General features: G+C 42.8%; 1 protein-coding gene across 3 annotated transcripts; it reads left to right on the top strand.

Moving 5' to 3' along the window:
* The first annotated feature begins 3,303 nt into the window (after positions 1 to 3,303).
* On the top strand, positions 3,304 to 21,872 carry ehmt1b (euchromatic histone-lysine N-methyltransferase 1b). Of its 3 annotated transcripts, none has more exons than XM_053849250.1 (26): positions 3,304 to 3,338; positions 9,456 to 9,540; positions 9,626 to 10,128; positions 13,852 to 14,071; positions 14,156 to 14,301; positions 14,548 to 14,688; positions 14,837 to 14,905; positions 15,306 to 15,408; positions 15,525 to 15,659; positions 16,806 to 17,074; positions 17,204 to 17,436; positions 17,510 to 17,716; positions 17,785 to 17,867; positions 17,942 to 18,048; positions 18,125 to 18,247; positions 18,361 to 18,462; positions 18,640 to 18,744; positions 18,828 to 18,982; positions 19,412 to 19,573; positions 19,688 to 19,832; positions 19,923 to 20,000; positions 20,077 to 20,192; positions 20,262 to 20,348; positions 20,521 to 20,599; positions 20,671 to 20,846; positions 20,922 to 21,872. In XM_053849250.1, exons 1-26 carry the CDS (start codon positions 3,318 to 3,320, stop codon positions 21,103 to 21,105), a joined length of 3,834 nt encoding a protein of 1,277 aa, XP_053705225.1. In that variant the 5' UTR covers positions 3,304 to 3,317; the 3' UTR covers positions 21,106 to 21,872. The 3 variants fall into 3 exon arrangements, with proteins under 3 accessions (XP_053705225.1, XP_053705235.1, XP_053705217.1); XM_053849260.1 differs by having other exon boundaries at positions 14,545 to 14,688; positions 15,528 to 15,659; XM_053849242.1 differs by having other exon boundaries at positions 14,545 to 14,688.
* The last annotated feature ends 1,794 nt before the right edge of the window (positions 21,873 to 23,666 follow it).

Here is a 23,666-nt window from a genome sequence, read left to right as displayed (position 1 = left end):
TAACTGTTGAACTCTATGTCCGCGTTTGAGTGTAGTTTAAAGTTATCGTTTCTATTGGGAATCTGTCGAGACTGGATGGCAACGTTAATGATGACGTCAGAGTTGATTTGCGCGGATCTGGACTCCCTGCCGGACTACAATGCATTGCGCGCCGATCGATGTCGATCAGCGCCTGACTTTAACTTTAACTTAAACAAGCCGTAAAGCCCCCGGCACTGCGAGGAAATGCCCAGATGTTGCGTGGCGGCTGGATGCTCTAATAACTCCAGTGAACGAATAAGCCTGTTCTCCCCAAAGACGCAGGCCTTCACCACCAATGGGTGAAGAAAGTTCAGAGAACAAGGGACGAATGGCAACCAAGACCATATTCTGTTCTCTGCAGCAATCATTTCACTGCAGACCGTTTCAAGGACTCGTCTGCTCTGCAAAAATCGTTAAGATTGAAAGTTCATTACAAACGGCTACTGAAACTGACTGCCATACCTTCGGTTTTCACAAGAAAACCAACCGCTCAAGAGGATACCAACACACCAAAACAGCGCGAGGAAGCAACACTATACTTCAAAAAGCCCATCCGGAAAGTAGTAAGTCCCTCTGATCATCGCGTCCTGAGCGAAGTGATGCAAATACATAAAGCTGCAGCCCTTGAGCTTGCTTCGTGCCTAAAAAGAAAAAAAAAACATTGACTAAACGCTTAGCTCTTAGCTCATATTACTTCAAGTACTCGTTCATGGCAAGAAGTCCACGTTAAATGAGGTGGATCCCAATTGTGAGGTGGGTAGAAATTTGGTTCACGGTATAATTTAGGGTGGCATGTCTAATTTATGTTTATTTATTTTGTTAGTCGCAGAATAAGAGCACTTGAATTCTCCAATCTAATCTTGTCAATGAAGCCATGGATCAAACCAATATCCACGTATCTTTACAGAAATACACTATATAACCAAAGTATTAGCTCACCCATGCAAATGATCAGGATCAGGTGTCCCAGTCACTTGGCCCGGCACCGGGTGGATAAAATCAAGCACCTAGGCCTGCAGGCCGTTTTGACAAGCATTTGTGAAAGATTGGGTCTCTCTCAGGAGCTCAGTGAAATCCAGCGTTTAACTGTCATAGGATGCTACCTGTGCAACGAATCCAGTCATGAAATTTCCTCACTCCTAAATATTCCACACGCAACTGTCAGCCTTATTATAAGAACTCAGCCACCAAGTGGTCGTCCATGTAAACTGACAGAAAGGGCTCAGTGGATGCTGAGGCACATATGGCATGGAGGTCGCAGACTTTCTGCAGTCATATTGCTACAGAGCCGCAAACTTCACATGGCCTTCAAGTACAGTACACAGAGAGCTTCATGGAATGGGTTTCCATGGCCGATCAGCTGCATCCAAGCCATACATCATCAAGTGCAACGCAAAGCGCCGGATGCAGTGGTGTAAAGCAGCCACCACTGGACTATAGAGCAGTGGAGGCACATTCTCTGGAGTGATGAATCACGCTTTTCCATCTGGCAATCTCATGGACAAGTCTGGGTTTGGAGGTTGCCGGGAGAACGGTACATTTCAGACCACATTGTGCCAAGTGTGAAATTATGGTGTGGGGTTGTTTTTCAGGAGTTGGGCTTAGCCCCCGAGTTCCAGTGAAATGAACTTTGAATGCTTCTGGATAGCAAAACATTTTGGACAGATCCATGCTCCCAACCTTGTGCAAACAGTTTGGAGTGCACCATCGCACAATGCAAAGTCCATAAAGACATGGATGACAGAGTCTGGTGTGGATGAACTTGATCGGCCTGCACAGAGTCCTGACCTGAACCTGACGGAACACCTTTGGGATGCATTAGAGTGGAGACTAAGAGCCAGGCCTTTTGGAAGCATGGTCAAAAATCCCTATAAACACACTCCTCAACCTTGTGGACAGCCTTCCCAGAAGAGTTGAAGCTGTAATAGCTGCAAAAGCTGGACCGACATCATATTGAACCCTATCGGTTGACACTTAAGTTCATATGGGAGTCAAGGCATGCAAGCAAATACTTTTGGTAATGAAGTGCATGAACCTTGCTTTACTATAAAACCATCCTTTCCCCTGCCTTTCACCCTGAACTTACCCATCCAAACCCTTAACCAGGACACTGACCAAACTGAGACCCAATAATATTTTGATCTGACCCACAAAGCGCTATGACAACCATGTTCTCACAAGGCAAAATGTTCCTGCAAGATTATGATTTGTCAAATATTGGTCCTCATATGAATACTAATACAGACACACACACATTTTTTGCCCTGAAATATTTTGTTATTATGAGAATCTATTTCTTCTGAGAGGCTCAAATCTGCATGTTATTAAGAAAGAGGGGAGCAGCGCCAAAACAAAAGGTTTTTCTCTCCATAATAATTTGGAAAATAAACTAGATTTCTGTTGGTAAAATGAATTGGACATTCGTGGGTGTTGATTTGATCTTAACTGCCAAATAGAGTGTGAAATGATGTACAGTTCTAAGAAAGACAAATTCAGAGTAAGAATAGCTGTTATGGAATAAAAAGCTGTAGAGTATAAAAAGTTTCCAAAAACATAAAAAAGTAAATTGACTCAGCATGTCAATTTTGTCACTGAATAAAACATGCCCTGTACTGTAGAAAGAAAATACTTCTATTCAAAATATTTTGGTTTGTTTGTTCTGCTTAACATATCTTAGCATAACCTTAACATAACCTCATGAAAAATATTCATCTTGTTTATATTTCTTAAAATACAAATACAAAAGTAAATAAAAAAGAAATAAATAATCTAGTTTCCAAGTGCTCAAGGGTTGTCTAGAAAAGTTTGTGTTCTCGAAGAATGTTTTAAATTTAGATTGCTTTAGGGTTAGTGTTTATTTTAATTGTTTCAATATAGGCAAAAACATCATGTTTTTGTTGAGAGAATTTGCTAGTATGAATAAAGTACTTGCTTTTTAATTGGATATATGCCCTTTGTTAGGACATGGACACATGACCAAAAGCTGCCACAAACTTCACAAGCATTGCAAAATGTACATAAAATATCCATGTCGAGTATGAATCTTCTATTCAACATCTCTTTAGTAGGGTGGTAATTATGCAAAACCTTGTTGGTGATTTCCTTCACTTTGTTTGTTGAAAAAAAGTACTTCTTTGGAGTCATTTCGTGATCATTTGGAGTCAATGTTTTCATAGATCTCATAGCAGGTGAGGCTTCTGAAGACCGTAGGACGCTTATGCAGGTGTGGTACTACTCTCCGAATAATCGATCAACGTGACGTGAGCAGTAGTGGGCGGGGTTTACGTCCAGGCACCATGGCTTCGGTAGGAACCGAGGTGAGTGAGTGATCACAATATAACGCCAGCTCTCGTTTGAACGCGCCTTTTTCGGCTCTCTGGAAATCGTTGCCCGGTCTCTGAGCGGTACGGTGTCCTATTCAAGGGAGAAACGTGGTGTCTAACCGTGGGGAACTGTGCGCTGGTGGGCTTTTGTGCTTACCGGAGGGCAGCTGAATGTGCAGGAAGATGCTTCGCCCCGGAACCTGAATGATGGAAGCGGACGTGCGTTCGGCTAGGACTTGTGTCTTAGCCATTCATGGTCCCGGCACACAGTAATATCCCGCGTCTGTTCACGTTAAACACACAGAAATGAACCCAACATATACCGGAACTAGTCGTCTATCGATTCAAACCCCAATGCATATGAATTGTTACTTGCAGCAGCACTGGCGAATTGTTAAGAAAAAGCTAGTAGCTTGCTGCTACTAGCTGTGCTAGTTAGCAAGACTACATTCTCACCCCCAAATAAAATGAAGCGGCGTTTATAGCGTTCATTGGCTTGATCGAGAATCGCCGATTTGAGTCTTCATTGCCGAGCCATTGTTGTTGTCCGTGCTGTGTAATGTGGGCTTCGCGATGGCTGATGGAGTCAGTGGCGGACTCAGCTGCTCACAACCTCCAGTGTAAACATGTGGCGCCACTTACTAAATCGGCGCCTAGTGTTTTTAATATCAAATGTGCTCACGAGGCTAATCACGGTCGTGTCCTGCGGTTCCAGCACTTTCGGTTGTTACCTATAGCTGCTGGCATGTGGCCTGCCTTAAAAATAAACACGTTAAAGATAGCTATGTGGTGGCTATTGGCATTTTTGAATGAAAGCTAAAATGCACCCTCAAGTTCATTTTGTTTCATCTCCTTTAAATTTCTATATTTACCCATGACCTGCTCCAAGTGCACGTATTATCTTTTGTACTATATGAGCGATTCACATTTGATGTTGCAGTGATGTTCACTTCATGAAAACAATACGATGATGATACATGACATTTGCAGTTGACATGACATGCAACTAAATGTACCTCTGAGATGGAGACGTAGGCTCAGATGGACACACTAGAATGCTGAACGTGTTTGCAAACCTGCGGTACTTAGTGATGCTTTATGTGTTGCAACCGTGTTACGTAAAACATTGCTTAGCAAGTATCACCATCATTATTTGATATTGCTGATTCTATTCATGAATCACAAAATCATATCTGCTCTAAATCTCTAAACATTTACAACAGTTTCACTGCTATCATCAAGCAGGTCTTTGGTCTCATAAGCTCTCACTTATAATCCAAATGGTGGTCACCAGCCTACTGTTTGATACATCATCTTTATTGCCACCTACTACATAAGGTTCTGACTCTGGCATTGGATAACTGCATCAAGTTCATGTATGTTGTAGCCAAAAAATATTTGCCATTAGTTGGTGTGTCTATTTAGTCTGAAATATACAGCAGCGCTATATCTGTTTTTGCGTGATTCCTAAATCTGTATTTCCCCTGAAAAGTTATTTTGGTTTAATTTCTAAAGTGTCTGTATTAGACGTGCTTAACAAGGTTTTCAAATGTGTGCTTTTTCTGACTGATATAATCTGACTGATACTGACAGAAGCAGATGATGGAAGATCATCAACATGTGAACATGTTAAGTGTTGCGTCTTACTCACATTGCTGTGTTGCGGCAAAATTGTCTTTATAACTCTGAAGAATAACAGGTATCTGGAGTTAGCGCTCTTATTTAATGTGGTTGTCAGTCTACCATAGAAATTGGCATATTCTTGCACTGGACTTTACGGGCGGCTTGACAGCAACTTGCTTGACTGCAGTCATTTACTGTGAATCTCACCCTGGTTTGTCTTGCCAACATGCTAGTGTTGTTTAATTTTCTCCCTGTGGGTTCTCTGGCAAGAAGGATGAGGAAGCAACTACAGCAGCGCATGAGAGACCGTGCTACAAATACGGTAGTAAGAGGGAAAATCAATTTCATTCAGTTACTTTCTTCCACCTTGTCCAAATCTAAAATCCTGATTTCAATTAAAAAAAAAATGTTTAGTTGCCCAGCCCTAGTACGCAAACAATAGTCTTGACCCACGAGTTGATCTCAAGTGCCCTTCAGATATATTTGTAGTCAGTGTTTGTTTTCAAGAAATGTCTAATTTCAGTCTCAGGATCTTTTTAAATAATGTTTTGGTGCCAAATAGAACAGCTGAAAAGCATTCCAATGTTCACTGCTTCGTAAAATCCACTGAGTCAGTTTTTGCGAAGGCATAAGTCTTGTTGCCTTGTCATATGATGCTCCCAATCCTAGATTACTGCCTCGCCTGTCATCAATAAATGATCAATCAATTAGTGGGTGTATATACAAAGAACCCCAGCACAGCACACCTTCACATCAACTGCAACCTGACAACATGCATCAGATTCACCCTGAGATGATGCCGTTGATTATCAAGAGGCTGAAGTCTAGCTCCACTGCTGAGGTGGCTGACTCCTCCATTGTGTCTCAATGTCAAGTAAAAACAAGAAAAATATCTGAACAGGCTGGACCACTACTACACTGATGTTATGCAACATATTTTGGTATTTGATGTAAATCATTTGTTCTATTTTCGCGTCACTCTCTGTAGGTGACAAATTGTGTCTTGCCAAAATCTGGCCTTTCTGTGTTCATTCAATGATCAATCTTTCTTCAGTGGAGCAAATTTATTTTAGCATATTTATCATAGTTTGGGAGGGTTTTAGCTTTCATATGAGCCATTTCTCAAACCGATGGTTTTATTAAAGGCCACGTTGTAAGCTGTTGTTTCTACAAAATGGATAAGTGATGAGGCTTAGGTAGCCTTTTTGGACATGCTGTGCAAAGTGACTCATGGGGAAGTTCAGTGTGTAGACTGGTAATGAGGATGATAAAGCCTCAGGTGTCGCACTGCGAAGTGGCAATTGGGTGGGGTTTGAAGAAGTCATAGTTGGATTGACTGATGGGTCTCTTATGCATTGCACAGTGCCAAAGGAGTGGCAGCAAGAAGTTGTAGTATCCCCTCTTCAAAAACACAGGCCTGATGGTGTGTGCCAGTTTTGGAGGGAAACTTTTAATGTGTCCACAAACTCACTTCAAAGCCTTAGATCTACAAAAGTGAGAATTATAAAGATATTTGTTTCTGGAACAGGTTTTCGGTCGTACTGTCACGCTGTGGAAATCTTAAATCTTAATCGAAGAATGTTGAGTTGTATACATCCTGGTTAGTGACTTCAAATCAAGTGTGGTCACTTAAAACAGGCAGATAAATGCTTGAGCAAGGATGACACCAGAAACCCTGGGACTTTGACCTCTGTGTTTAGGTATACTTTTAAATGATTGTTTCAGAGCTCCAGTTCTCACTGTGTTTTGCGCAAACAATTGGTACCATTGAAATAACATTGAATACAAACTTCTGCTGTTTCAAACATTATGGTCCATTTTATCAGATTTGATTTTGATGCTAGTTGACTGATGCAATTCAAAACGGGTGGCCAAGCTAACTGTCTTGCCAGGGGTATTATGAGAACTCAGTGAGTGGAAATGCTTTGTTCATTTAGTAGTTGATAGATATTGTTCCTTATCCAACACCTTTTCTTCTCATAAAGTGGTCTGTCTGCAACCTGCTGATGTGATGTGACCTGAACTCTAATGTATGCAAGATACGGGAGGTAGTCTGAGAGACTGACGTTACAGTGTCCCTTTCTTGGTGCCATCTTTATTTACTTTTCAGATCCACATTGAGGTGAAATGGAAGTAAGATGGTACCGCAAGGTGATTAACAAATGCCTCCTACAGATGGTTCTTGCAACCAAAAGGGGGTAGGAATGAAGTCACTGTATGTTATGTGGAAATCGCCAACAGAGGGAGCTACCAGGTCACATGACCATTGGAGTGAACGTGCATTGGAAGAAAGCATAGAGGAACAATCTGTTCGGCACATTCCCTTAGCCTTGTGTCTTCAATCTCTTTCCCCCGGCCGTACATCCCTCCCACCCTCTTCGGCTCTTTCATTTATCCGGCCTCTCTCACTCCTCTACCCAATGAAAGCCTGAGAAGAAAGCAGGTACGCTTCCTAGAGGAACACGGGAGAGACAGCACGTTGGTTTTCTCGTCTTCTGCTCTGGAGGCTTTCAAATGGATGAAGATGCATGCTGCAGGGCTCTGTTCCATGATAATCATTTTGACGTGGTGCAGACGATTTGTTGGCAGGAGTTTTGGCTTGTCATTTGGGTTTAAAAAAATGCTAGCACCTGATTCCTGTGTCATATACAACTCAATCTCAAAACCAGTAAAGCGTTCGTATAGAAATGTGGTTGATGTGCTTTATGAGCAGGACATAAACTTCTTCTTTGATGTTTCTCTGTGTGTATCATTGGAGAGAAGATATGGTTTGTGAACTTGATCTATGTAAAAGAAAAAAAAGAAGAAACCAACTCAAGGGAGTCCTTCAGATTATTGGTGAAATCAGGTAGTCAGAGTACTTTGGTGGTGGTTATCTCCACTGCGTTGTTACTAAATATAGTTTATTACTTTTGTTTGAATGAAACTGTGTCTATGTTTAGCTGTTTTCATTTGAGATAAAACATTTGTCTTTTCAATTGAGGTCAACCAATGAACAGTGAGTAATTCCAGAAATTCAAAGACTCGCAGCTGGGTGAGATCAGGAGTGCTACTCATCCTGTCTTTCCGTCATCTGTGTGTATCTGATGCAGCTGCAATTCATTACCTATGGTGGACTACGCACCAGGTTTTCATTGTCACTCGTATTTCATCTAATCTGTCCATTTTTTTGCTGCCATCAGCAGCAGAAATGTCATGTGGTGACTGCCCTGACTTGTTCTATTAAGATCATTAGCTATTTATGTCCATTGTCAGGATGGGTGCTATTTCCTTCATGTACCGATGAGGGTGCCTAACCAACCCATTTGTATTCTTGAAAGAATGTTCCCATATCCCAATCAGAAGACCACCAGATCCCAATATTCTCCCTCTAGTGGAACTCTGCTGCAAATACAACGTTGTCAGTAAACAATCTGGTTGTGAAATGGCGGAGCTCTGCAGACAGCCTTCTCTGTCTCCCTCCCCCTCTCCCTTTTGCCTAGAGTGCAGTACCACTTTCCGCCGCTAGTAGGCCTAAGATTTTTATTTTTTTATTGTGTCTTATTGTACTCAATAGTTATCAATCTATAGCCTTTCCCAAAGCCCTGTGTCAGTTCCTGGAATTCTTCAAAATCTGGGAGTCCATGGCATTCTCTCAGACTTGATCTTCCTTGGGAAACCCCAAGCAGATTTCTGTCCTGACCTTTGGAATAAGAACAAAAAATCTCTTAATTCAAGCTGGTGTCTTTGGGCATTGTTTGGGTGTAACAATGTCATTGGCTTGTAATGTTCGGTGTGGTTGTTTTCGACTATGACTACAGAATCGACTGGAGGCAGCAGCCTTCTCAGATTGTTTCTCATGATTTCTTGAGGCCGCGAGAGTCCTTGCCTACATTCTCCTCGACAGCACACGGAGGTCATTGACCCAGCTGTTTGATGGGGACAGTGTTGTTTGGTGGATAGAGAGCAAATGCTTTATAAGGACTGTTAAAAACGCTCAAGCGGTTATGATGTTGCAGACATTTACTAGGGTGTGATTGAGGGTGTGATTTTCACCTAATGAAGGAATTAAGTAGTTCCATGTATCTTCATCACTGTTTCCCAGAGTGAGCTGTCTTTACATGCTGTAGGTGCTTAGGATTTCTTTTGAAGCGTCGCTGCTGGTTGGCTGAATGTGTTGCAAGGGAAAAGACAGACAATGAAAGAGCAGCAGGTCGCAACTGATCCAGAGCAGTGAGCTTTCCATCCAGCACTCGGCACTCATCATTGTAATGCATTTAGAAATTCTCATCCTTCAGTCTGCACTTTCAGCCTTTTCCTCAATTCCTTGTGTTGAAGCAGCTCTACAATATTTACCCAGACAAAGACGAACAATACATTTGTTCTGCTGGATGTTTGTCATCAGCCGCTTATTATCTTGGTTTCATGAAAACTATACTAGACCCTTTTCATGATCAAAGCTGTGTAAGTTGTTGGATTCAGACCCAACCCTGTCTATTCCTTTTCCAGCCCGCTGGTCTTGCCAAGGGCAGCATTCACAAAGGTGCGTCTACAATAAAAGAAGGACTTGAAGCAACAGGAAATGGAGAATCAGGTAATTTTGCCAACCAGATGATGTATCCAGCATTGCTAACATGGTTAAATAAAGGTCACCATGTCTATTTTGTCTTCTCTTGTAGATGATGAGGCAACAGCAAGGCACGCATCTTCACCAGTTGTGGTGACGATGTTGAACGGCAGTGAATCTGTTGACACAAGAAGCAGGAGCCCAATCCTTGGCTCCAACACGGACAACACCAAGACTTTGCTTTTGGTTAATGAAAATGGAACTTCAGAAATAGACACCCCACACGGTTCGGTAACTGGGAGCAATGGATTTATTCTCATCAAGCCCCAGCAGGAAGGCGGCGTGTCAACCACGCCATCTTTGGCAGTGTCCCCTCACAGGACTAACTGGATGCCTTCCGGCTCCCCTACTGGGAAAGACAAAGCCAAACCCCACTTAAAGGCATTACCCGCTGATACACAGGATGGCTCACGGACTGACCCTGAAACTGGGATTCTATCAGAAGGATTTCCAGATTCTAAAAATGGGCCATCCCCGTCTCTTGCTCCGATACCGGCCACAGTGCACAGAGCCCGAAAGACTATGTCTCGGCCCGCTGTCAGTCCAGCACAGAAGGTACAGTAGTGAATAATAATCTGGCTCCACCTCTGTGGTTGGAGACGATTTGTGTGGTGTAATGTTTGTTCGCAATTCATCTTAAAGATGCTCATGTGCTCATTTCATTTAGACCAATATTTCTTTCAATTACATAATGGGGTCCATAATGGTGATGCAACTAATGGTAATGTCAATTTTCAACAGTCAGATTGTGATACTAGTTCACCACAACCCAGCAAAGTAAGCAACAGGAAAATGTGTTTTCTTTAATTCTGTACTGTAATACGGTTGTTGCTGGACTAAGTTGTTATTGTTCTGATGTGTGTGGTCGCATTTGTTTGGACAAATGCTGGTCACTACGATGAATCAAAGGTTAAGACTTTATTACTCTATATTCATGTTGTTGATGGTCCTAAGATTTGAGCCCATAAATTAGTTTTTAATGGCCCTTTATACAATTTCACAGGCGTAGCCACCAAAAATGCAATTAATTATTTCCTTTAAGTTTGTTATGTTAAATTTTATTAATTTCATTTCAGTACATATATGGGTCAACAACTGTCCTGAGAGTTTTGCATAAATATCAAGGACCTAAGCAAAACAGTGATCTGCAAAAATATGTGGAAACAAAACCAACGTTTTCAGGTAGAAGTGTCAATCAGTGAACGAAAAACACATTGTGTCTGTTCACTCCAAGCTCTTTCTATATACTCCTGCCACTGCCTGTCTACTACTGCTGAATACAAATTAAACAGATATTAACTTGAATATATTGAGATGAGAATGCTAACAACTAAGTGTTCTTCAATGCTGTATCACACAGTACAGTACATCAACTACAGCCACACATTTTAAACTCCTTCAAATGTAACTTTAAAGTCATTCAAGCAGTAAGTGGACTTTGTGATCTGCTATTTCTTCATGTTCCACCGTTCACCTGACACACAGGCTTATTGAGAAATCCACGACTAGTTTGATAGTCAGCTAGTCACCGACTATGTAAACTACTAGTCACCATATTCTAATTTTAAAAAATCAAGGCAACACAGCAACAGAAGAGTGAAATTGCCTGAGTGAAGGAGGCTTTTAGCTAGAATTTTGAAACAGGACGAGCAAACCCTGCCCTCAGCATATACATATATCTTTATATATATGCTTGTAAGGCAAGGTTACGCTGCAGTTTTTTTTCTGCTAAACGCTTGCATTCTAAAAGGTGACAAACTGTGGCATGGATTTCCTAACTGAGGCATGTCACATGTCTCTCATATCTCTCAGCAATGTACAGGAAATCCATTCCACAGATTGCACAGTGAACTCGTAGTGTCGCCTTACCCTTTCATGCCTACATCAGTACAAACTTGTTTTCCATCACTTCAAAACACTTTCTTCTATGCACTGTTGATTCTATTTGATTTTAGCGTTTCTGCCAGGCTCCGCCTTTGGGGTCCTCCTCCCCCAAAACAAAAAAACAATAACGGAACACAGCCAATTAAGAAGTAATTTACTGAATTGGTAACAGTAAAAATGCTTGTTTTTCATTTTTTATCATGAGAAGTTAATCTACTTCCAATCCAAGCTGTCCTGACACGGTCTGTCTTAATGTGTCCGGTCGGAATGCGCAACTCGATTTCCGTGAGCTATGGACTTAAGTCATTATGATGTTTCTTTAGGATTTTTCCACAAATAACAGAACGAACTAATCGATCCGATCTGTCTTTTATGGTCCCGATACCGATTCCTTTGCTCTGGGCATTGACCAGCGTATAAGTATAAACCTTCTCTCAATGCTGGTCATGCTTTTAGTAAATGGTGAAAAATGACTTCATACAAAATAAAAAACAAAGAGTTATTCATTTAAATTTTTTACCAAATGTTGGCTCCGCTACTGTACCGTGGTTGCACCCCAAAACCCCAAACCCGAGTGGAGAGAATTAACAGACAGGATATCAATCTGTGAAAAGTGAATCAGGGAACTTTTCACAATAAACACAGATGACACATTTTACTGTGAGAGGAAAAGGGAAATCACAGCATAGGCTACTGCTCTGCTGTGTAGTTGCAATTGTACTTTCAAGACAAACTCTCAACAATTGAGGTGATTTATGACCCGCTCCATCACCGCTGCGAGAGAAACACAGAACCAGACAAAACAGCATGAGGAGCTTCAGGAGGATTTTAAGTTTCTGAACGTAGTTTTAAGCATGTTTAATTCAAGAGAACAATGACATCCATAGTTGCAGCAACTCAGTGATGATTTTATTTGATGATTCATGGATCGCAATGACTATATCATTAACTAAACTTGTGTCATGTATTTTTTATGATTAATAATCGATCGCTCAATGAAGCACTTCCCTCAACACACACACACGCAGCTGCTGCAGACAACCATTCATTCGCTCATTCAAGTCTGCAACAAATGGTGACCTCAATAGTATGGTGAGCTTAAATATATGTGGGTCAAGTGATCTCTGATTTACTGTGCGATCTCGTCCTGCATAACTGGTCTCTTTAAATGCGACCAGTATCTTGCAATCCAGCCGCCTCCCGTGACTTGAGTGGAGTAAAACTGTCCTCTTTGCTTTAATACTAAGGATGCTCTGATCAGGGTTTTTGCTGCCGATGACTGATACCGATCACGTGGATTGGCAGTGAATTTGAAATTAAAATGATGAGACCTTCGGTGTTCATGATATTAAAACATTTGAATTCAGACATGTTTTAATATACCTCTTCCAGAAGGCAAAAAAAAACTTTGCAGAATGTAGCAACTCTGTCAAAAGGACAACTGAAAAACATTTAATTTGATGTGACATGTTTAGTGAGTCTCTTGAGTCTTTGCTATGTCTGTGAAATATTTACCCATTGGCTTGTAGCGGGACTCTGAGACAGAGAGCACTGGATTTATGAAAGTTTCCACTCAGAAGTTTCAGATTCAGGTGGCTGGCGAACGCTGCACCTGACTCCAAAATGGCGACGGATCCAGTTGTTTCTGTCTCTGCATAAACGACACCTGAGAAAGGCTGGTCATCCAGCTCTGTGAAAATACAGATTATTTCTTGGGCAATTATCTCAGCGTTCCAAATGTCAGTCTCGGACCGGCGGGTGTTGCTAAGTGTCTCTAACAGCCAGCTGCTGAGGAACCAGCAGTCTGACTTTCAAAAACTCTGTGCTCCGTCAAGTGCTGGAGTTTTAAATGGCATATTCAATTTTAACGCACTTCCCTGTACAACATTTTCCCGTGCATGTGCTGCGGGATACAAACTTTAAATGACAGATTGAAAGAATCTTCTTGGCAGACTGCTGCTGCTAAGTGAGCGGTGAGTAGGCAGGAGCTGTCACACATGATTGGTTGTTGTGATCGGCACTGACAGGTAGTGATCGGCATTCACCGGTCACACTGTAATCGGCCGATCACGATCGGTGACCGATCGATCGGCGCATCCCCATTCAATACGGGGTTCTTTTTATATTTTGAAATGATCAGTTTTATAATTTTACTGTGTGGGCCGGACTTCCAAATGAAGTTGCCCACTGCAGCACACTGCCCAACTTATGATTTTGTTGTTTTTACGTTTCATTGCTTCTCGTCATTGAGTTACAACTTACACTTGCGCGTTGAATTTTCCCGCTGTGGGACAAATAAAGGACATCTAATCTAATGTATTCTAATCTTCGTCTGTTTTGATGCTATGCAAGCTGTGATGAATGACCAAAATGAATGTCTGATTGTGCCTACAGCTCCTGAAGAAAGAATTAAGGGAGGCCCAGAATGTTAAAACAGACTGCTCTGGTCCACCTGACACGCAGCAATCCTCGCAGGAGTCTTTCGATGGAAACCACCTACCTCAGAATCCTCCAGATACACCAGCGTTAGCACAAACAAACGCACCAATCTCACCAGAGACGGTACCTTCTGCTTCAGCTGCTCCAGTTGCCGCCTCACCAAAGCTGCAACAAGGTCTGCCACATACCATGCACATACCATGCAGTATATGAACGCGTATCTCGATCACCGTCACAATCCCTGGTTTGACCTTTTTAGGTTCCTTTCCTGCTGGATGGTCCCGTAAGAAAAAAAGGAAAATGGGCACATACAGTCTGGTTCCCAAGAAGAAATCCAAAGTCCTGAGACAAAGAACCGTGTTGGAGATGTTCAAGGATCTACAGCAGACGTCTAAAAGCCCAGAGGTTAGTTTGTAGAAGCTTAGTTGCTTCTTATAGTCTCTTTGCCCAAAACATGCCTTTTGAAAACTACAATTGACATCACAGACTTATGAAGCAAAACTCTTGTAAACATGTATGGTTCTTTTTATGCAAAGCATTCTGTCCAGGAAGTGAGTACATTACAGCTACACAAGGTGCTAAACCCATCAGAACTGATGAACTATTGACCTAAGAAACTCCTGAATGACTCTTCTGCCTCTGTTTTAGAAGAAAGAGGAATCCAACATAAATGGAGAGAGACTGGAACATGCCTTTGAGGATGAGGAATCAGAAGAGGAAGATTCTGAAGAGGATCAGCAACATCATTCTGCTGAGGAGGAAGCGGCCACTGTCCAAGAAGAAACGTCCGAGGTTGTCAGATGATTCTTATCTCACTTCCTCCCCTCCTGAGTCTTGCATTAATGATGACACTCCAACCCTCATTCCAAAAAAAAAAAAAATCGTGCAACTCTGCCTATGACATTTTTCCAAAGGTTGATTATGTTTTGTTTTGGTTAAGATGGGAGAGGATCAGTATTCAGAAGAATCTGGGGAAGAAGGGGAAGAGGAGGGCACAGAGTCTGATCTGGTGAGTCCAATACTGGAAACTATCCAGAGCAACGCAGTGAAACAAACCTGGTTTGATGGAAATGTAAGCTAACAGCTCTTACTTTACACGTAGTGGACAGAGAGGAGAGAAACAACAGTGTTTGTTTGTTGTCCCATCAGGCTTAAATGAAAGTAAGAGATAAGATGAATATTCATTGGCTTTTTGGTGCTCAGCAAGTCACAGAGAATTTGCATGACTCTCGAGATGACAATAACATTTGTGGCCAATCACTAGGAAATGAAGATAAATATTTCATAGTGTCACTAATAACATGTAATGACAACCTTTTTATCTAGGAAATAGTTGCAATAGTATAGCAGACTTAGGTGTAAGATGGTTGCCTCAAAGTAACACTACGACACTATCTTGTTTCTTGTAGAGCACAGAGTCTAGTCTGAAGAAGAAGTTGAAAAAGAAGTTAAAAACAGACGGTGCCTGGCTCAAGCCATCTAGGAAGAAGAAGAGGAGGCTAAAGGACAAAGGTACGAGTATTGTCGTGTCAGAACTTTTGAAGAATTGCAGAATAAAATAGAACTGTACAGTATAAAAGTCTAGGTCACAAATGCCTTCCATTTTCTAAACATTTTGTGTCGCACAGAAGGAGAGTTGTTGGTTGAGCCCCAGGCTACAGCAGCTCCATCAGAAGATAGGAAGGAATTCACTCAGATCCTCACTCCAGTGTCTGACAAAGTCAGTGAACCCAGCATTCCTGATGTCCCCACACAGGACCAAGGTGAGATTGTTGTAACAAATTCCAACTAAAATCATTTTTTTTTCCTGTTTGTGGAATGACCTCTGTGCGGAAAATACACTAAAATACGTTTTTTTTTTTTTTTACAGAAGATGACATTAAATAAAAATTAAATGATCAAAAATGTGATTATAAATTATCGCACATGGTAATAATAATCCACAAGTTTTTTCTGACTTTTAAAAGCTGGAAGAGGAAGATTTCAGTCACAGTTTCAGCAAATCAGCCTTGGTGGATTACATGTATGCGTGGTAACGTGGAAGGGGCTGGCATGGTTGAGGGTGAGGTGGCTACAGTAGCATTACAGGTGCCAGGCGTGAGGAATGATGGGATGATCATAGGGTCACTGATACATTATAAACCTGGGCTTCTTAACCTTTTTGATCTCGCGGCCCACCTTTCCCAGAACAAATGGGCCCGAGCCCCATTCAAGTAATAGAACTGATTCATTACTCTTCATTTCATTTGTGTCCAAAAACCATATTTAATCAACTTACATGTAAAAAAACCCAAAACCTTGTGAAATGACATGTGATCAGAGCATTTGTCATTGAAAAGTCCATCCAGTAGCAGAACCAGGTGCAAGTCATCAAATTTACTAAGGAAAAAAAAAAAGAAAAAAATACACTGTTGAGACAATTGGAAAAACTTAATAAAATTCTGACTAAAATAAATATAATCAATCCATGTCTAAATATCATAACAGGAAGAATGTGTTTTATTTAAAGTCCGTATAAGATATAAGTAAGTAAGTGTAATTGACCATATCACCATATAGTGCTAACTAATAAATTTTAAAACTGCTTCAGCTGTTGCTTTCATGAACAGTTTTTACTGTTGGGGGGGCGCCCTCACTTTCTTCATCATTTTTTCTTTTCAAGAACTTCTCCAATGTTGTTAACTGTCACAGATTTGCAGCTGTCAAGTCAATTCAGTGACAAACTACTGCCACCATATGTGGCTAATGTATTAAAACTGAGCCGTCTGACGGCCCTCATGGCCCAAATGTGTAAAACAAAAAACTCCCCCTAGGGGTCGCTCGCGGCTCTATGGTTAAGAATCACTGGTATAAACTCTTGTTTTGATTAAAATGTTCCATTTGTGTTATTGCTGTGTTTAAACCCTCAGGTTCAACCATGGAGGAGGCTCAAGAGCTCCCGCTGTGCAGCTGTCGTATGGAGACACCGAAAAGTCGAGAGATTCTTATCTTGGCTGACAGGAAGTGCATGGCCACAGAAAGCGTTGACGGACATCTTACGCGTTGCCAAGGTGCGGTCTTGAAACAGGAAATGATGCGGCCGTCAAACTCTGTTCAGCTGCTGGTGCTGTGTGAAGACCATCGTAACGGCATGGTGAAACACCAGTGTTGTCCAGGCTGTGGCTTCTTCTGCAGGGCGGTGAGTACTCATTCATCTCTAAGGTTTGAACATTGGAAACAACCGGTGACTGGTGTTGTTACCCACTTACCTTTGAACGCTGCTCATAGATATGCTGTGATTACACCAGTGCTTTCCACATCTGTGCAGGGGACCTTCATGGAGTGTCAACCAGACATCAGCATCTCCCATCGGTTTCACCTTGCTTGTGCTTCAGTGCTAAAAGGACAGACCTTTTGCCCCCATTGTGGGGAAGAGGCCAGCAAATCCAAGGAGGTGACTATTGCCAAGGCAGACACCACTTCCACTGTCCCCCCTCCACTTCCACATGCTCCTGCGTTGTCAGTGGCACCGGAAGGACGAGCAGACACCACCACCGACAGGTGAGAGTGTGTTTGAGTTGTAAAGCTAGTTTGACTGGGGAGGTGCCCACTCACCTGTGTTCCCACCCTTCAGCTCATCTAGGACACAGCTGGTGAGTGTGTCCAGTGACAAGGCTGACAGCTCACTGTCCAGACAGTCGTCTCAAGAGCCGGACCACGCAGCTGGCCCTGGGGACTCCAGGAGTGCAACTCTGCTGGCCAGTGTTGGATCAACCCCGGTCCCCCCAGGGCCACCGAAAGAGACTCTAGAAAGTGTCTTGGTAGCTCTTGACACGGAGAAGTAAGTTCCCATATATGATGATGAACTGGATGATCGAGACTTAACCATATCTGCTTTTCATCTTTCAGACCTAAGAAGCTTCGTTTCCATCCAAAGCAACTGTACCTTTCAGCCAAGCAGGGAGAACTTAAAAAGGTTCTACTAATGCTTGGTAAGCAACTTCACCTGCAGCATTTACCATGTTTGTTAAACGTGAAAATCACGTTTTTTTTTTTTTTTTCACAGTGGATGGTATTGACCCCAACTTTAAGATGGAAGCGCAGAGCAAGCGCACTCCTCTCCATGCAGCCGCCGAAGGAGGTTATAAAGACATCTGCCACATGCTTGTGCAAGTAAGAGCCTGGTGTCACAACGGAGTGTGTTCCCTTTGAAAGCAAACCGTTTGAAGCCAATTGTTCTGTAATGCAGGCTGGTGCTAACCTGGACATGTGTGACGAAGATCAGCGAACGCCGCTGATGGACGCGTGTGAAAACAACCACATGCAGACTGTCACGTACCTGCTGCGAGCTGGAGCCAGCGTCAAACACAAGGTGAGCCAGTTTGGGATGAAAAATGTACTACATTGTTGGCTGACCCAGTGTGATCCTGGCTCCAAAGTCTGTTTAGATGAGCAATGAAGAACATTGGTTTTCTTGTCTTTTAGGATATTGAGGGGTTCACTTGTCTCCACCTGGCGGCTAAATCTGGTCATTACAGCATTGTTGAATATCTTCTATCAACTAAACTGATCGATATAGATTGTCAGGTTTGTATATTTATTAATGTACCGTTCTACACACACTGTTTGTCTGAGCTATTGCACATGCAACTTTAATTACTTGGCATTGGAAGGGGGGGGGGGGGATATTGCCCATGTTTGGTCCCACATATGAAGCCTCTCACCAGTCTGCACCTGGTATTCACCTCGATATTCCCCCCTAAGGATGATGGTGGATGGACAGCCTTGATCTGGGCGACTGAATACAAACATGTGGACCAAGTGAAACTACTTCTGTCGAAGGGAGCTGACATCAGCATCAGAGACAAGGTCTGCTTCCCTTCCCTTAATATCATCTCAGTCTTCCTCTTAACCACATCATACAAATTAATATGTTGTGGTTCCTGTTGCAGGAGCAAAACATATGCCTTCACTGGGCAGCGTTCTCGGGCAGCCTGGAGATTGCCAAGCTTCTTCTGAACGCTCACTGTGACATCCATGTCGTGAACATCCACGGAGACTCGCCACTGCACATCGCTGCAAGGGAGAATCGTCTAGAATGTGTCACGTAAGTTAAAGAAATGGTCGAGGTGTTGTCGCGTCATCGCAAGCCGTGGACTTCTCACGAATTCATCTGTGTCAGTGGCCGTGGCGACTCCCCTCGCTGAGTCGCGACTTGGCTGTTCCCCTCTCTCACTACTCCTTCAGCATGAACGAGAAGTAATGGTTGATGCAGGTTTTATCAACCGGAAGCTATTATTTCCTTCGTCTCCTGCTTGAGCCATATACTCACTTGTGTCAATGCTGTTCTTCACATGGACAGTTTTTATGCAATGTACTCCGGCCCCCTGAATGTCAACAGAGAAAGCATCATATTTCACAAAGTTTGATTCATCTGTACATGTATTACTTAAAAAACAACAATATTTGCTTAGTGTCCACTTAAAAACTGGACCATCTCAACCGAAAGAACTCCCGGCTCTATATTCCTTCTCAGGCTCTTCTTGTCTCATGGAGCGAACGTCTTCGCAAAGAATCGTGAAGGAGAATCCCCGATCGACTGCAGCAGCCACAGTTCTAAAGTCTGGTCCGCCTTGCAGGCCAACAGAAGAGAGAGGAACGCCAGGAGTTCCAAGAGAGAGCAGAAAACCCTCCACAGGTCTGTGGTGTTCGGTCTCAATAGTGGACGTTTGACTCTTGTACAGTTAATAGTTTTGTCAAAGGAATCAGAGAAAATGGGTTCAGCTGACACGCTTTGTTTGTCTCTCCGTAGCGACATTTCTCTGGGGCAAGAACGAGTTCCCATTCCCTGTGTGAACTCTGTCGATGGTGAAGCCTGCCCCGACGATTACAAGTACATCCCAGAGAACTGTGTAACATCACCCATGAACATCGACAGGAACATCACGCACTTGCAGGTCAGTGAGACTCACGAGTCTGACATGCAAAACTGAATTCCTCTTCCGTGTCACGTCTCTAACAACTCTCTCTTCGTCCACGACCTTCAGTACTGCGTGTGTAAAGAGGACTGCTCCACAAGTACCTGCATGTGTGGACAGCTGAGTCTGCGCTGCTGGTATGACAAGGTAAAAGAGATGGAGAATCACTTGGATTCGTTTCACAGGCGTTTGACTTCAACTTCCTTTCATGCTGGGTCTGCAGAGCGGGTGTCTCTTACCTGAATTCCACCGTGAAGAGCCTCCGCTAATATTTGAATGTAACCACGCATGCTCTTGTTGGAGGACCTGCAAGAACCGGGTGGTTCAAAACGGACTCAGGTATTACCATTTTACCATGGTGGAAATCCTCCTGCGACATATACTGACATGACGTTGTGGGCTTCCCAGGACCCGGCTCCAGCTCTTCAGGACCGCCAAGAAAGGCTGGGGCGTCCGGACGCTTCAAGACATACCGAAGGGAACATTTGTTTGCGAGTGAGACTCATTTATTTCATGCTCATAGCCCTTTGTCATATATGAATGAATGAAGTCCAGTGGCGTAAAATGCAGTCAGGCTCGAAAACACACTTGTGGCTAAAACACACTTGAATAAGAAGTTTATTCTTACGCTTCATAATATTCTGATGGCTTGTCTTTGTTTCCAAAGATACGTCGGCGAGATCATCTCTGAAGCAGAAGCAGATATGAGACAAAATGACGCTTATCTCTTCAGCCTGGACGACAAGGTAAGCCGTTGGCTTGCGCCACCTCACATCTCTTTCCCCAGATCTGATGAACTTGTTTTCACTCGCCGCAGCCACAAGATATGTACTGCATAGACGCACGTTTCTATGGAAACATCAGCAGGTTCCTCAACCACATGTGCGAGCCCAACCTGTTTGCCTGTCGGGTCTTCACTACACACCAGGACCTCCGTTTCCCACACATTGGCTTCTTTGCCAGCGAAAGTATCAAGGCAGGAGAAGAGTTAGGGTGAGCATCTGATCTGAATTCAGCCACGTTCGCTCTCAAGGAGACAGTAACATCCATCATTGTGTTCCCCATCAGGTTTAACTATGGAGACCATTTCTGGGAGGTCAAAAGTAAGACGTTCTGCTGCGAGTGTGGTTCTTCTCGGTGCAAGTATTCGTCCGCGGCCAAGGAGTCGCTGCAGGCGGACAGCACGCCCGAGGAACAGCCGGTGCAAGAACAGGCCGGTCCTGACACCAGCTCGTCCAGCAACCCTCTCTAACCTTTGACTCTGCACGTCATCCCTCACACTCTTCTGGCCAAACGCCGACTATTTTGACAACACTTTTAGGTTCACACAGCAACAACATCAAGAGGATGCACAATCCAACGTCACAGGAACTTTACTGCCCCCATGTCTCTCTGTTTTCCGCGTCACTTTGACGATGTGTTGCCTCTTCAAATCTAGTTCTGGAACTATAAACTACGGGATTTCGCTGAGGGGGAACTTTCATATTTTGACTGGCACCCTCAGACATGGTGCTGCTTGAACTTTTTTTTTTTTTAACGAAACATTCCACAAACTCCGATCAAAGCATTTGCTTTCACTTCATGTGATTTTTTTTTTTATTATTATCCCTGCAGGATGTTGAATGTTTGAGAAGAAGAAGCGTAATTACTTGAGTATAGTTTTCTCCACACTGACTTGTTTTTAGTTTTGTTTCATGTGCAACGTCACACACGGTTGTGACTCAAAATGTTCATAACGGTTTTTACTTTTTTTATCAATCCACATGGAGTAGTTTGTATTATAAGAGAACATAAAAGTCTTTAGTTTAATCTCCACTTTTGTAAATGTGCTGTAGTCGGTTTGTTGATTTAGTTTGACGCTGTTGCCAACAGAAGCCACCTGTCTTTTTAAACGTCTGTGACAAAGTCTGTGCAAAAAGGTAAATAATGGATGGGCAGGATGACAAACTTCCTGTTGTATGTTTTGCTGCGTATTCAAGCGTAAATGATGCATCTGATTGGTTGTATCTTTTTCAATAAATTTACTACTAATGCATTTAAACCGAAGCCTCATTTCAGTCTTGATGGTGATGGTACACAGAGACACAGACATAGACCTGAGCGAGACCATTTTACACACACACACATACACACACACACACACACACACACACACACACACACACACACACACTTCAGCCCCAACTGGGATTGTGATGTATCTCGTCCTCACTAATGCTGCAGGTCTTGTAACCTTTGGCTCCCTGAATCTTGCTCAGCCCCTTGTTTCAACTGTGAACAAGTGACCACCCTTCTAGTTCAACTCAATGTTTCTCTCTCTTTTTTTTTTAATCTCTGGTTATTCCTCAGCATTGGCCTGTTTTCTTCACAATATCAGATCAGATGTTTGACTGGCGAGTGTTCGTCAGATTTGATAGACCTTAAACGACACACTACAAACACCTATCTGTTCGTCACACAGCACTTGGGCAATTGCAATGCTTTTCCGGCTGCTCGGTTCACCAGAGGCCTTTCAAACGGTTCTGGCGCGTCCTGCAGCCGTCTTCTATGGCTCCAGTCCGTACAGAAGTCTTCACATGCTGGGATGAAATATCAGCTTTCAGAATGTCAGCGTGACTTCTCTGCATAACACTTTAAAGCGTCCTTGCACTGTGGTTCCCCTTCAACTTGTATGAACTCAGGCTGCTTCGATAGAGAGAACTCTCCAGTCTCTTTCCAAGGTTGAACCAGAACTTCTTTCTTTTCCACTTGTCAGATTGACACTGAGCAAGCCCTTTGAGGTCTGCTGTCCACCGGGGAAAACACTCACAACCACCCAGATAATCATTATTTGGCATGAAAAACAGACCTAACATTTTAAAACGTTGTCAATATAAAACGTTAATCTGTGGAAACTATGAGCGTTAGCTATCGTACAGACTCCCTGTTATTGTATGAATGGCTATAGAGAAGGTTGATTTTCTTGACTGAATGTTCGGCAGACAGCAAAACGATACATTTTCAATTACTGCTTTAAATACTACTTATAGGTAACGGAATATTTGCGGTGATTGTCTTCATATAAGAAAGTGTATAATAAAGCGTTTTTTTCCAACTCCATATTATTGGAGGGGAAATTTAAATTGGGACACATGGGACACAACAGCGACAAAGTTTGTGACCATTATATCACATGGATTCACTATTGTTATACTGTATATAATGCAGCGAATATTTCATCTTGTCTTATGTTGAGATTGACAAGGAAAAGAGTGAAAATGGCCTCTTATGATTTCTGCCCCTTGTTCCTATTTTCCTTATCATTCCCTATTATTGACATGTCTGTAGGCTGAAGTCAGAATGAGCTGAAAAGAGAGAACTTCCTGGTCTGATTGCTGCCTTCCTGAGAGCTTAACCAAAACAGGCCCAAATGAAATGAACAAACATTTCGTTGGATGGGCTGTGAGCTTCCCCAAGAGGAAGTACAGGAAGCTGCCTTTCCGCATTCCGAGATGGAAGAGGCCAGAACATGAGAAGTCTTCTGAAGTCCGGAGCAGATCAGAGTGTTGGATGGTTGCGCCGAGGAGAATCGGTGATGAAGAGAAGAGCGTCGCACAGCTCCAGGTGGGAGGAGAAACGCTCCACTCTGGTTTATGGTGAGTTTCTCCATCACAATGCTCAGCTGGCTTTCTTTAGTGTCATCACTCACCCACGTATTTCACAACGCATGGATGGAACCATTCTCTCTTGACCTGGTGACCTCCTGAACTAATCTATATTTGATCACCGAATCGTTCCAGCTATCAGCTCCCATCTCCCCACTACTGACTCACA

The sequence above is a fragment of the Synchiropus splendidus genome, chromosome 1, assembly GCF_027744825.2.
Source record: "Synchiropus splendidus isolate RoL2022-P1 chromosome 1, RoL_Sspl_1.0, whole genome shotgun sequence".
In the NCBI taxonomy this organism is placed as follows: domain Eukaryota; kingdom Metazoa; phylum Chordata; class Actinopteri; order Syngnathiformes; family Callionymidae; genus Synchiropus; species Synchiropus splendidus.
This window is presented reverse-complemented; position numbering and strand designations above follow the sequence as displayed.